Consider the following 13,738-nt stretch of genomic DNA (forward strand, 5'->3'; position numbering starts at 1 on the left):
CTATCTTGATAATAATACAAGTAAGACAGAAAATAAGGATATAGAAGACTTGATTAACACTATCAACAAAGTTGACCTTCCTGCCCATTGCAAGACACTGCAAAATAACAGCAAAATAAACATTCTTTTCAAGTGCCTACAGAAAAGACCATATTTGGGGCCAAAAAACAAGTTTTAATACTTATCAAAGGATTCAAAGTCATATAAATATAACCATACTTTGTAATAGACTGGAAATAAGTAACAAAGATCTCTAGAAAACCCCAAATATTTGGAAACTAAACACCTCATTTGCAAACAATCCATGAGTCAAAGAAGAAATCACAAGGGAAATTAGAAATTTTGAACTGAATGAAAATGAAAACACAACATACCAAAATATGAGATGCCATGAAGGCAGTACTTACAGTGGAAGCTGAAGTTATTGATTTTCCTCTAAGAAACTATAAAAAATAGAGCACATTAAACCCAGAGTAAGCAAAGTAAATCATAAAGATCAGAACAGAAATTGAAGAATCAAAAACAAAGAGGAAAAAAAAAAAAAAACTAAAGAGGAAAATCCCAATCTGATTCTTTGAAAAGATCAATAAAATTGATCAATTTTGGTTGGACAATAAAGAAACAGAAAACACACAATTGCTAATATCAAAGAATGAAAGTGGGGACATCATTATAGATCCTAGACACCATAAAAGGAAATTATGAACAACATTACGACAATAAATTGAACAATATAGATGAAACGGACAAACTCTTTCAAAGAAACATTCAAAGGACAGAAAGAGAAAAGAGAGGACCAGAATAAACATAACTATTAAACTGAAGATGTAGTTGAAAATCTTATGTGAAATACATAAAAATAAAGAAAACTATAGTACAATTTTACTAATAAATTTTTCCAAATGCAGGAAGAAATAATACTAATTCTAAACAAAGTTTTCCAGAAAATTGAAGAAACGGAAATACTTTCCAACTCATTCTGAGCTGGATTATCTTGATAGGAATTATCTTGATAAGAAACAAGACCAAGACATCCTAAGAAAACTACAGACCTCATGAACATAGGTACAAAATTTCTATATAAATTTTTAAAGTATAGTTCAATGACATATAACAAAAATGCATCATGATCATGGTAAGCAACTAGTGGAATGATTATTAACAACATCCACCTCTTGGCATTCACACTCGTGTAATCCTCTTCCTATGTGTATGTGTGGGCTAAACCTTGCTTCTAAAAATTAAAATGCTGTACAAGTGACAGGGTGTCACTCTGAAGATTTGGCTATAAAAAACTTCTATCTTGCTTGACAGCTCTCTTCCACTCTTACTTGCTCACTCTGATGAAGCAAAATATAATACCGTGAAATATTCTATGGAGAGACCAAATGTGGCAAAGAACGAAGAGAGTCCTCTAGATAACATCTGAGGAACGGAAGTATTAGTCTAACAACCAGTAAGGAACTAAATTATGCCAACAAGCACATGAGTGTGCTTGGAAGTAGATCCTTCTCCTATCAAGCCTACACATGAGAACACAATCCTGGTCAACACCTTAATTGAAACACTGTGAGAGGCCCTAAAGCAGAGTCACTCCAAGACTCCTGACCCACAGAAAACTGTAAGACAATCAACATACTTTCTGGGGCACTTGGGTAGCTCAGTCAGTTAAGCATGTGACTCTTGTTTTCAGCTCAGGTCATGATCTCATGGTTTGTGGGTCAGAGTCCCACATCAGGCTCCACGCTGACAGCGCAGGGCCTGCTTGGGATTCTCTCTCTCCCTCCCTCTCTCTGTGTCCCACCCTTGCTCACTCTCAAAATAAACTTTAAAAATAAATAAACATGTGCTGTTTAAGCCACTAAGTTTCAGGTTAATTTGTTATGCAGCAAGACAATAAAATAATGAAGTAAAGGGGTGCCTGGGTGGCACAGCCGGTTAAGTGACTCTAGATCTCAGCTCAGGTAATGATCTCAGTTTGTGAGTTCAAGCCCCAAACTGGGCTCTATGCTGATGGCACAGTGCCTGCTTGTGATTCTGTCTCTCCTTCTCTCTGCCCCTCCTCCACTTGTTCCCTCTCTCAAAATATATAAACTTAAAAAAAAATTAAAAAAAAAAAAGAAGTAGAATTAATCCATGAAAATGCAAACATCAAAACATTAATTTACCATATTAGCAAAAAAGAAAAACTACATGATCAATTCAGTAGAATCAGAAAAAGCATGTGACAATAGCTAACATTCCTTTCTGATACACTATCAGCAAACTAGGAACAAAAAGATACTTCCTCAACCTGCTGAAGGCTATCTAACAAAAAAACCTAAGCTAATATGCTTAATGGTGAAAGACTGCTTTCCCCTAAGATGAGGAATGAGGTAAGAATGTCTAATCTCACTGCTTCTTCAACATCAGATTAATAAGCAATTAGTGAGTCTAGCCAGTGCAATAAGACAAGAAATATAAGGCATCCAGTTTAGAAAGAAAAAGAGAAAAAAGAAAAAAATGTATTTTATATGTAGACAACATAATTATCTATGTAGAAAAATTAATGATAGCTACAAAAAAGTTACAAGAACTAATCAATGAGTTTAACATGACTGCAGGATACAAGATCCATACCCAAAAATCAACTGTATTTCTATACTAGCAGTAAATCAAGAATTGATATATTTTTAAAATATCACTTACAATAGCACCAAAAAGTATGAAATACAACAAAAAGATGTATAAGACCTATACACTGAAAACCATGAAACATTAAAAGAAATTAAAGATCTAAATACCTCTCCATTACTAGAAGGGAAAATAACTACATCTTATTCATAAGTCAGAAGACTCAAATTTTTAAGATAGCAATTCTCAAACTGGTCTATAGATTTAATGCAATCCCAATCAAATCCCAGTAAGCTTTTTGTAGGAACTGACACGTTAATTCCAAAACTCATGCGGAAATGCAAAGAACCTAAAAGAGCAAAAACATCCTTGAAACAGAAAAACAAAGTTGGAAAGCTAACACTATCTGATTTTAAAACTAATGAAACAGTTTGGCACTGGCAAAAAGACAAACAGATGAACAGTATAGAATGGATCCAGACACAACTGATTTTTTACACAAGTGCAAAGAATTAATTGGACACCAGTAACACTGAAACTATTGGGCACAACCGGCACAAAACTGAACTTCAATACCTACATCATAAAAAATGAATGAATTTTGAGCCATACTGTGCACCCCATGCAAAAATTTTAACTAAAGGTAGATCACAGACTTAAATGTAAAACCTAGAGGTGCCTGGGTAGCTCAGTCAAGTGTCTGACTTCAGCTCAGGTCATGATCTCGCGTTTTGGGAGTTCAGGCCCTGCATCAGGCTCTGTGCTGACAGATCAGAGCCTGGAGACTGCTTCAGATCCTGTATCTCCCTCTCTCTCTCTGCCCCGCCCCCATTCGTCGTGCTCTCTCTCAAAAATAATTTTAAAAAATAAAGTAATAATAATAATAAATACATAAATGTAAACCCTAAAATTAAAAAAATTTCTACAAGAAAATACAAGACAGTCTTAGGTGACTTTGTTCAAGCAAAGATTCCTTAATTACAACACCAAAAGATAATTTACAAAAGAATGCACTGATAAATGAGACATCACAAAAATTAAAACAAGCTGCTTTTCAAAAGGCAGCTAGAGAATGTAAAGATAAGTCACAGACTGGGAAAAATACCTGCAAAGCCAATGTCTGAAAAAGGACTTCTATCCAGAACATACAACAAACTTACAAAACCCCATAATAAGAAAACAATCCAATCCAATAAAAAAAAAAGACAAAAATTTGAACCTTCACTAAACATGATATAAGATGGCAAATTAAGCACACAAAAAGATGCTCGTAATTTCATTAATCATGAGGTAAGTGCAAGACAAAATCATAATGAGATATCATCTCATACCTTTTAGCATGGCTAAAATTAAAAAGACTGATCACACCAAGTGTTGGCAAGGCTGTGAAGAAAGTAGGACTCATATATTCATGGTAGAAATGTGAAATGGTATAATCACTTTGAAAAGTCTGGTGATGTCTTAAAAAGGTAAATCTAAAACAAAACACTACATGATTCAATCATTCCTCCTCTAGGTATTTACTCAGTAAAAATGAAAACTTATGTCCATAAAAAACTTGTATACAAATGATCACAGCTTTAGCTGTAATAACCAAAAAACAGCAACAAGTAAAATGTCCACGAACAGTTGCCTAGGAAAACATTGTTACACCTATACAATGGAAAAGAATAAACTACTCACCAATAATAAAGAATGAACTATTGACACATTCAGCAACATGGATGAATCTCAAAATAATTATACTAAATAAGAGGCCAGACCACCAAAGAAGTATATACTACATAACTCCATTTATACTTAACTCCAGAAAAAAATTAATCAACAGATCATTGGTTTCCTGGAGAGGGAAGGATGTAGGGACAGGTAGAAGTGTGGAATCATAAAGGTACAGAAAAAATTTATAGTAGTGATGTTACATTCATGTTCTGGATTATGATGATGGTTTCACAGATGTATACATATGTGAAAGCTTATCAACAAATATGCTTTAAATATGTGCAGCTTCCTGCTATGTTAATCATCTTTAATAAAGCTTTTAAATATCCGCATTGAATTTTTTAGTTTGGATACAATTTCCCAAAGCACTATATTGTGCCAAGGAAAAATTATGAAGGGATTCTAATTATAGTAAAATTCAGAGATAAACAAAATAATACCACAAGCCAAATCTAGCCATGCTAATTCTCTTATGAATTAGAGCAATCACAGACTGCTTTCCCTACCACAAGCATTAAATAGCTGCAAAAAAAACCCCACACGACCTTCAAAGCCAAAAGTATTTAATACGTGTCACTGTACAAAAAAGTTTGTTGACCTCTGCTATAAATCAACAAGAGATCACAAAATAAATGAGTGGCTTGGTTATGGAGTAATTTTAAACAGGAAAGATCAATGTGGTAATAGTACCAAGAACAAGGCTTTCCAGAAAGCATCATTAGCTTTCAATCTCCCCTACCATAAAATAGGCTCACACATCATCTTTTAAACTTAGGGCACAGAAGCACGTAATAAATGCAAAAGGTAAAATTAACGTAGATGGCATATTAATATCTCTTTTCCATATACACTTATACAACACTTTCTACTAAAGAAAATCTTACCTGATCTGCTCAGTCTGTACAATCCCTTCTTTGTGACCCTCCAAACGAGCAGCCAATCTTTCTTTATCAAGACGCACACACTCTTCATCCTGAAAATAATCGCTGGTTAGTGAATATTCTAAATTTTTATTTAACTTTTATTTATTTTGAGAGATAGTGCGTGCAAGTGGGGGAGGGGCAGAGAGCGAGGGGGACAGAGGATATGAAGCAGGCTCTGTGTTGACAGGCTGACAGCAGTGAACCCGATGTGGGGCTCGAACTCTCTGTGAGATCATGACCTGAGCCGAAGTTGGATGTTCAACTGACTGAGGAACCCAGGTGGCCCTTTATTTAACTTTTAGAACAACAACAAAAAAAACTACATGTAACTTTTCTTTACATAAGTTCCTGCCTATAACTTTCTAGGCATCACTGGCCTTAAATCAACTCAACTTTAAGATTACTTTTAGTTACATAAATACAAGTTGGGGGGGCGCCTGGGTGGCTCAGTTGGTCAAGCGACCTACTGATTTTGGCTCAACAGGTCATGATCCCAAGGTGGTGGGATCAAGCCCTGCACCAGGCTCTGTGCTGAGTGTGAAGGCCTACTTAAGATTCCCAGTCTCTCTCCCACTGCCCCTCTTCCCTGTTTGCAAGTTCTCTCTCTCCCTCTCTCAACTAAAATTAATGAAAAAATAATGATAAATAAGTAAATATTAGATGACTGATTAAACTGATCACTGATTAAACTGTAGAACTGATTAAAAGCTTACCAAAGAACTTCAGCAACTTTTTTTAATGTTTATTTACTTATCTTGAAGGAAAGAGACACACAGAGAGGGCAAGTGGGGAGAGGGGCGGAGAGAGAGATGAGAGAGAATCCCAAACAGGCTCCACACTGTCAGCCTGTCAGATGGAGCCCAACACAGGGTAGGGCTCAATCTCACCAAGATTGAGATCACGACCTGAGTCAAAATTAAGAGTCAGACGCTTAAAGGGTGCCTGGGTGCCCCAGTCACTTAAGCAGCAGACTCTTGATTTTGGCTCAGGAGTTTGAGCCCCGAGTCAGGCTCCTTTGTGTGCTGCTGATATGGGGCCTGCTGGGGATTCTGCCTTGCCCCCTCTATCTATCCCTTCCCCGGTTGTGTTCTCTCTCAAAAATAAACTTTAAATTTAAAGAGTCAGATGCTTAACCGACTGAGACACCCAGCAGCTTTTTTCTTCCATAATGTAACACAGCTACTTTTATTCATAAAAATACACCACAAATAAATTCCTTCTCTTCAGAAAAGTTGATTAGTAAATTTTATGAAAAGCCCTCACCACAGTCAAAAATTTCATTTTGGAGCTAGTTTTTTGCATCTGTTGCCCCAGGTCGTAAATCCATCAGCATTTCTGATGACAGGAAGCGTAACTTTAATGGTTTTCAAAGCACGTTCCTCGTTCCTCGGAACATTAGGCTTTTCCTACAAAGTGACCCATGGGACACTGCTCTGAATTCAATCTTGGTAGCTCAGCTTTTTTCTAACCTGCATGTTAGAATTTCAGGTAAAATTTACTCTGAAATATGTTCATTTAAAACCAAAACTTGATTGGGGCACTTGCACGGCTCAGTCGGTTAAGCGTCCAACTTTGGCTCAGGTCATGATCTCACGGTTCATGGGTTCGAGCCCTGCATCTGGCTCTGTGCTGACAGCTCAGAGTCTGGAGCCTGCTTCAGATTCTGTGTCTCCCCCTCTCGCTGCCCCTCCCCCACTCAAGCTCACTTGCTCTCAAAAATAAAAACATTAAAAAAAACCAAAACAAAACTTGATCTAGTTCAATGCCCACATTCAACAAATGAGACAACTGAGGAAATGAGTCAGTGTTTATGGCTAACAAAATATGATATTGTATAAAACGCCATCAGTATACTCAAGAGATCTAAAAAGATGCTCTGCTCTGATTCATGCTCTATTATTAACCTATCATTTAAAACAGACATATTGCTGACATGAACACAAAGTATTTTAGCAAACTGCATTAAATTTTAGACATCTGTAATGAAGGTACAGCACAAGGAACTCAAGTTCCTTAGGAAACTACTGATTTTAAAGACAACTGCAGCCTAGACTTTAATAAGTTCAGAATCTTTGCCCTCAAGGTTTCTCTCTCTGAGCCTAGTGCCTTGCAGGTTCCCAACATACACACGGTGAACTAAAAACTGTTAATGTAACATAACTGTTTATGTAACTCTTTTAACTCTATAAATACTCTGGAAAGAATTTTATTATGCTATTTCTTGTTGATTTTCAAGTTAATGGTATCCAGGCAAATCAGCATTTCTGACACGTTCAATTGTTTTCCAAATAATTAAAACTGTAAATTTCGGGTTTTCCAAGTAATTAGTATCTTTAAATTCACTCATTTTGTTCACAGTGGGTCCCAATCTTCCTTCATACAGACAGAACAGGTGGAAACTCATTTTACTGCTGAAAAATTTGTAATCAGTATATATAGTGGAATGGCTAGGAGCCAGACCGTCTAGGCTCTATTCCTGGTTCTGTGAACCTCAGCAAGTAACTTGTTCCGTCTGAGGTGTTTGCTCATTGATGGCATGCACAAGACTGCCAACTTCAGAAGGTTGTGGCTTAGGATTACACAAGCTAATGTAAAGTGTATAAAACGTCACCCAGAACAGAGTAGCAACAATGAGCTAACTATCATTACTATCCTTAACTAAAATACCATGTTCATGTCTCAGAGTTTGCTTAATGAAAATTACGTTGTTTTAAAATTAATTAATTAAAATTACACTGTTTCAGCATCAAATTTTGTCAATGAATATATAAAGATTACATGTCGACAACTCTGTCCCTTTAACAGTTACCTTTTTATCCTTAATTGTGGATGTTCTGCTGTTTATGTAGTAGGCCAAAGGTACAACTGTTTGATTTTTATACAAGTGTAAAAAGAAGAGTTATGGTTTCTAGTAACGTTAAATTAATGATGACTACAAGTGTTATTTCCTATACTGTTCATTGGTACTTATTTCTCAGATTTTAAGTGTATCTCTAGTACCTAATCTTCCATTTGCACTGGGTTTTATATGTAACTGATCTGAGACTTGTTAAAAATTTTAAATAAAGGGGCGCCTGGGTGGCACAGTTGGTTAAGCATCCGACTTCAGCCAGGTCACGATCTCGCGGTCCGTGAGTTCGAGCCCCGCGTCAGGCTCTGGGCTGATGGCTCAGAGCCTGGAGCCTGTTTCTGATTCTGTGTCTCGCTCTCTCTCTGCCCCTCCCCCCGTTCATGCTCTGTCTCTCTCTGTCTCAAAAATAAATAAACGTTAAAAAAAAAAAAAAATTTTAAATAAAGAGTCTTATACTCATATAATTAAAATTTCCAAGGCTTAACTGTCTTATGCTTCTTTCTAAAGTTAACTGCATTTCTCATACAGCTTCTATTTCATGTGAACTATCCTTATTTACCAATATTAGTATTCCACTGCTAAGCATCTGACTTTAACTCAGGTCATGATCTCATGGTTCATGAGCTCGAGCCCTGCATCCGGCTCTCTGATGACAGCTCAGAGCCTGGAGCCGGCCTCAGATTCCGTGTCTCCCTCTCTCCGCCTTCCCCCGCTCACGCTTGTTCTCTCTCCCTCTCAAAAATAAACATTAAAAAAAAAAAAAAAAAGAGTACAGCAAATTCTCATACCATGTTATTCCACAGATAGGCAAACTACAACCCAAAGGTAGGTTCACCATCTGTTTTATAAAATTTTACTGAAATACAGTCCTGTCAGTTCATTTACGTATTGCTTATGCCTGCTTTCACACTATGATAGCAGGGTGGAATAGCTGAACAGAAACTAAATGGCCCAAAAAGCCTAAAATATTTACTATCTGGACTTTTACAGAAGAAATTTCCCAACTCCTGATGAAGCCCAACATTTTCATCGAAGAGGCAAAGAAAAATAAAGTGATATGTCCACCACACAGTTTGTACATAAAAGATCTTTTTTTTTTTTTTTAAATGTTTGTTTATTTTTGAGAGAGACAGAATGCGAGTGGGTTGGGGCAGAGAGAGGGGGAGGCACAGAACCGAAGCAAGCTCCAGGCTCTGAGCTGTCAGCACAGAGCCTGACACGGGGCTCGAACTCACAAGCTGTGAGATCATGACCTGAGCTGAAGCTGGACGTTCAACCGACTGAGCCACCCAGGCGCCCCTGTAAAAGATCTTAAATTATACCTCAACTGCTATTAATCAAACACTCATAATACTACGACAATTTTTCCAGAAAAAAACTCCTAGGACTACTATGAAAAAGAATTTGTATTCATATACAATCTCAATTTTGTAACACTACAATTCATATTTAAAATAAAATTCCATTACCTCAATTCGTGGTTTCTTTGCTTCTGCTAAAACTTCGTCTGCAGCTCTTTTGACTTTAAGAAAAAAAAGAAAAGTAAATATATGGTTTTGGAGTAAGTTTTTAAAAGTTCATTATAAATACACAGCAAAACATACCTTGGGTAGATCGCTGAAGACCTATTTCTAGAGGGGCACTTCTGTCTATGCTTGCTGATGTTGCTGCAGATTTAAAAAGATTTAGGTGAGAAGCTCAATATTTGAACACATATACTAGACATTATTACAAGTAAAATGCTCAATATTTGTAATTTCTTACTTTATATGTATAATTTCCTGAGGGGGGAAAAGTTTTTAAATTTTTTTTTTTTTTTTAACGTTTATTTATTTTTGAGACAGAGAGAGACAGAGCATGAACGGGTGAGGGGCAGAGAGAGAGGGAGACACAGAATCTGAAACAGGCTCCAGGCTCTGAGCCATCAGCACAGAGCCCGATGCGGGGCTCGAACTCACGGACCGCGAGATCGTGACCTGAGCCGAAGTCGGCCACTTAACCGACTGAGCCACCCAGGTGCCCCGAGGGGGGAAAAGTTTTAAAGCAGCTTTGTAAAACAGTTTATTATAAAAGACTAATTTATATTTAAAAGTCTTTAAAGGACAAATTATTTTTAACAATTTAGCTTACAAACTACTGCGATGACTGAAATTAACTGGTCACTTCAAAGAACGTATACTCCGTTACCACACATGCACATAAAATGTATCTAAACATAAATACATAAATACATATCCATAGGAAAAGGTTTTTTTTTAAGTTAGCATTCACTTCAAAAATGCAAATTTTAGTTATTCACAATTGGTAGAAAAAACACTGCAATTACTTTTTATTTTTTTCATTAAAATTTTTTATTAACGTTTATTTATTTTTGAGAGAAGAGAGACAAAGTGTGAGCAGAGAAGTGGCAGACAGAGAGGGAGACACGAAATCCAAAGCAGGCTCCAGGCTTCAAGCTGTCAACACAGAACCCGACATGGGGCTTAAACTCACGAACTGTGAGATCATGACCTGAACCAAAGTCAGACACTTAACCAACTAAGCCACCCAGGCGCCCCGCAATTACTTTTTAAATTAAGTCATTTAAATTGGGAAAGGTTGAAAATAATGAAACTAGTCCCATCCACCTAGTTCCCATCACCCTACATGACTATTTAAGTCTTGAGTGTATCTTTCTAGAGGTTCTTTCTGTAGATACAAGAAATACAAACTTATACCTTTATTCCCCCCCCTTTTAAATTTTTTTAATGTTTATGGGGGGTGGGGCGGAGCGCAAGAGAGAAAGGAGAGACAAAATCCCCAAAACTGTGAGATCATGATCTTAGCCAAAACCATGAGTCAGATGCTTAACTGACTGAGCCACCTACATGTCCCTTTCCCCTTTTTCACATAAAAGATAGCATACTATATACACTGTCCTGAACCTTTTTTTTTTTTATCCTAACAAAAGAGCTCTAGCATACTGATATGTGGAGCATTCTTTCTTTTTAAAGCTACATAGCATTATCGATATAATGAGGAACCGGTTCTTTCAAAGAATTAATAAAATTGAAAACTCCTAGCCAAACTTAACAAAAAAGGAGAGGCCTCAAATAAATGAAATCAAGAAACAAAGGAAACATCACAATCCCAACTGCAGAAATACAATTATAAGAGAATATTATGAACAATTACATGCCAACAAATAGGGCAATCTGGAAGAAATGGATAAATTCTTAGAAACATAAACTACCAAAACTGAAAAAGAAATAGAAAATTTGAACAAACAAGGTGCCTGGGTGGCTCATTTGGTTGCGTGTCCGACTTCAGCTCAGGTCATGATCTCACAGGTCGTGAGTTCAAGCCCTAGTTTGGGGCTCTCTGCTCTAAGCACAGAGTCCACTTCAGATCTTCTGCCCCCCCCTTTGTCCCTGCCCCCGCTGGCACTCTCTCAATAATAAATACAAATTTTTTTTAATTAAAAAAAAAAAAATCTGAACAGACCCATAACCAGCAAAGACTGAATCAGTAAAAAAAATCTCTCAACAAACAGTCCAAGACAGGATGGCTTCCCAGGGGAATTCTACCAAACATTTAAAGAAGAGTTAATACCTATTCTTTCAAAAAATTGAAATGGAAGGAAAATCTCCAAACTCATTCTATGAGACCACCATCATCTTGATTCCAAAACCAAAGACCTCACTAAAAAAATGACAGACCACTATTCCTGATGAACATGGATGCGAACATTCTCAACAAGATACCACCAAATCAAATCCAACAGTACGTTAAAACAATTATTCACCGTAATCAAGTGGGATTTATTACTGGGCTGCAGGGCTGGTTCAATATCCACCAATAACTCAACATGATACACCACATTAATAAAAGAAACGATAAGAACAACATGATCCTCTCAACAGATGTAGAAAAAGCATTTGACAAAATACAGCATCCTTTCTTGATAAAAACCCTCAAGAAAGTAGGGATAGAAGGAACACACCTCAATATTATAAAGGCCATATACAAAAAAGAACCACAGTTAATATCATTCTCAATGGGGAAAAACTGAGAGCTTTTCCCCTAAGGTCAGAAACATGACAGGGATGTCCACTCCTACAACTGTTGTTCAGTACAGTACTAGAAGTCCTAGCCTCAGCAATCAGACAACAAAAAGAAATAAAGGCACCCAAACCAGCAAGGAAAAAGTCAAACTTTCACAGTTCACAGAAGACAGGATACTCTATATGGAAAACCTGAAAGACTCAGACTCCATCAAAAATTTGCTAGAACTGATAGATGAATTCAGCAAAGTCACAGGATATAAAATCAATGTACAGCTATCTGTTGCATTTCTATATATCAATAATGAATCATAAGAAAGAGAAATCAAGGAATCGATCCCATTTACAATTGCACCAAAACCCGTAAAATATCTAGGAATAAACCTAACCAAAGAAGGAAAAGATCGGTACTCTGAAAAATATAGAACACTTATTATGAAAGAAACTGAAGAAAACACAAAGAAATGAAAAATATCGCATGCTCATGAATTGAAAAACAGACACTGTTATAATGTCTACACCACCCAAAGCAATCTACAAATTCAATACAATCCCTATCAAAATACCACCAGAATTTTTCACTGAGCTAGAACAAACAATCCTAAAATTTATATGGAACCAGAAAATATCCCAAATAGCCAAACTAATGTTGAAGAAAAAAAAAAAAAAAGCAAAGTGGGAGGCATCACAATTCCAGACTTCAGCTGTATTACAAAGCTGTATTCATCAAGACAGTACGGTACCAGCACAAAAACACACACATAGATCAATGAACAGAATAGAGACCCCAGAAATGGACCCACAACTCTATGGTCAACTAATCTTCAACAAAGCAGGAAAGAATATTCAATGGAAAAAAGTCTCTTCAACAAATGGTGTTGGGAAAACTGGACCATGATGAAACTGGACCACTTTCTTACACCATACAGAAAAATAAACTCAAAATGGATGAAAGACCTAAACATGAGACAGGAAACCACCAAAATGCTAGAGAACACAGGCAGCAATTTCTTTGACCTTGGCCATAGCAACTTCTTACTAGACACGTCTCTGGAGGCTAGGGCAACAAAACCAAACGTGAACTATTGGGATTTCATCAAGATAAAAAACTTCTGCACAGCGAAGGAAACAATCAACAAAACTAAAAGGCAGCCTACAGAATGGGAGAAGACATTTGCAAATGAAATATTAGATGAAGGGCTAGTATCCAAAATCTATAAAGAACTTATAAAACTCAACACCCAAAAAATAAATAATCCAGTTAAGAAATGGGCAGAAGACATGAACAGACTTTTCTCCAAAGAAGACATACAAATGGGAAACAGACACATGAAAAAATGCTCAACATCACTTATCATCAGGGAAATACAAATGAAAACCACAGTGAGATACCATTTCACACCTGTCAGAATGGCAAAAATTAACAACTCAGGAAACAGCAGGTATTGGAGAAGACACAGAGAAAGGGGAACCCTCTTGCACTATCGGTGGGAATGCAAACTGGTGCAACCACTCTGGAAAAGTGTGGAAGTTCCTCAAAAAGTTAAAAATAGAACCACTCTATGACCCAGCAATTGCACTACTTTAAG

General features: G+C 36.7%; 1 protein-coding gene across 3 annotated transcripts in view; it reads right to left on the reverse strand.

Annotated features, from left to right (window-relative positions):
- CDC73 (cell division cycle 73) overlaps positions 1 to 13,738 on the reverse strand; it is a 136,045-nt gene that overhangs the window by 114,465 nt on the left and 7,842 nt on the right. For all 3 annotated transcript variants that reach the window (XR_003966049.1, XM_030303182.1, XM_030303183.1), the window contains exons 4-6: positions 9,711 to 9,773; positions 9,576 to 9,628; positions 5,217 to 5,305 (exon numbers count right to left, since the gene is read on the reverse strand). Coding sequence is in view for 2 of the 3 variants with exons in the window: in XM_030303182.1 (XP_030159042.1) it covers positions 5,217 to 5,305; positions 9,576 to 9,628; positions 9,711 to 9,773 (205 nt within the window). In the remaining variant the exon portion in view is untranslated. The remainder of the gene's footprint in view (positions 1 to 5,216; positions 5,306 to 9,575; positions 9,629 to 9,710; positions 9,774 to 13,738) is intronic.

This window comes from Lynx canadensis, chromosome F1, assembly GCF_007474595.2.
Source record: "Lynx canadensis isolate LIC74 chromosome F1, mLynCan4.pri.v2, whole genome shotgun sequence".
Taxonomy (NCBI): Eukaryota; Metazoa; Chordata; class Mammalia; order Carnivora; family Felidae; genus Lynx; species Lynx canadensis.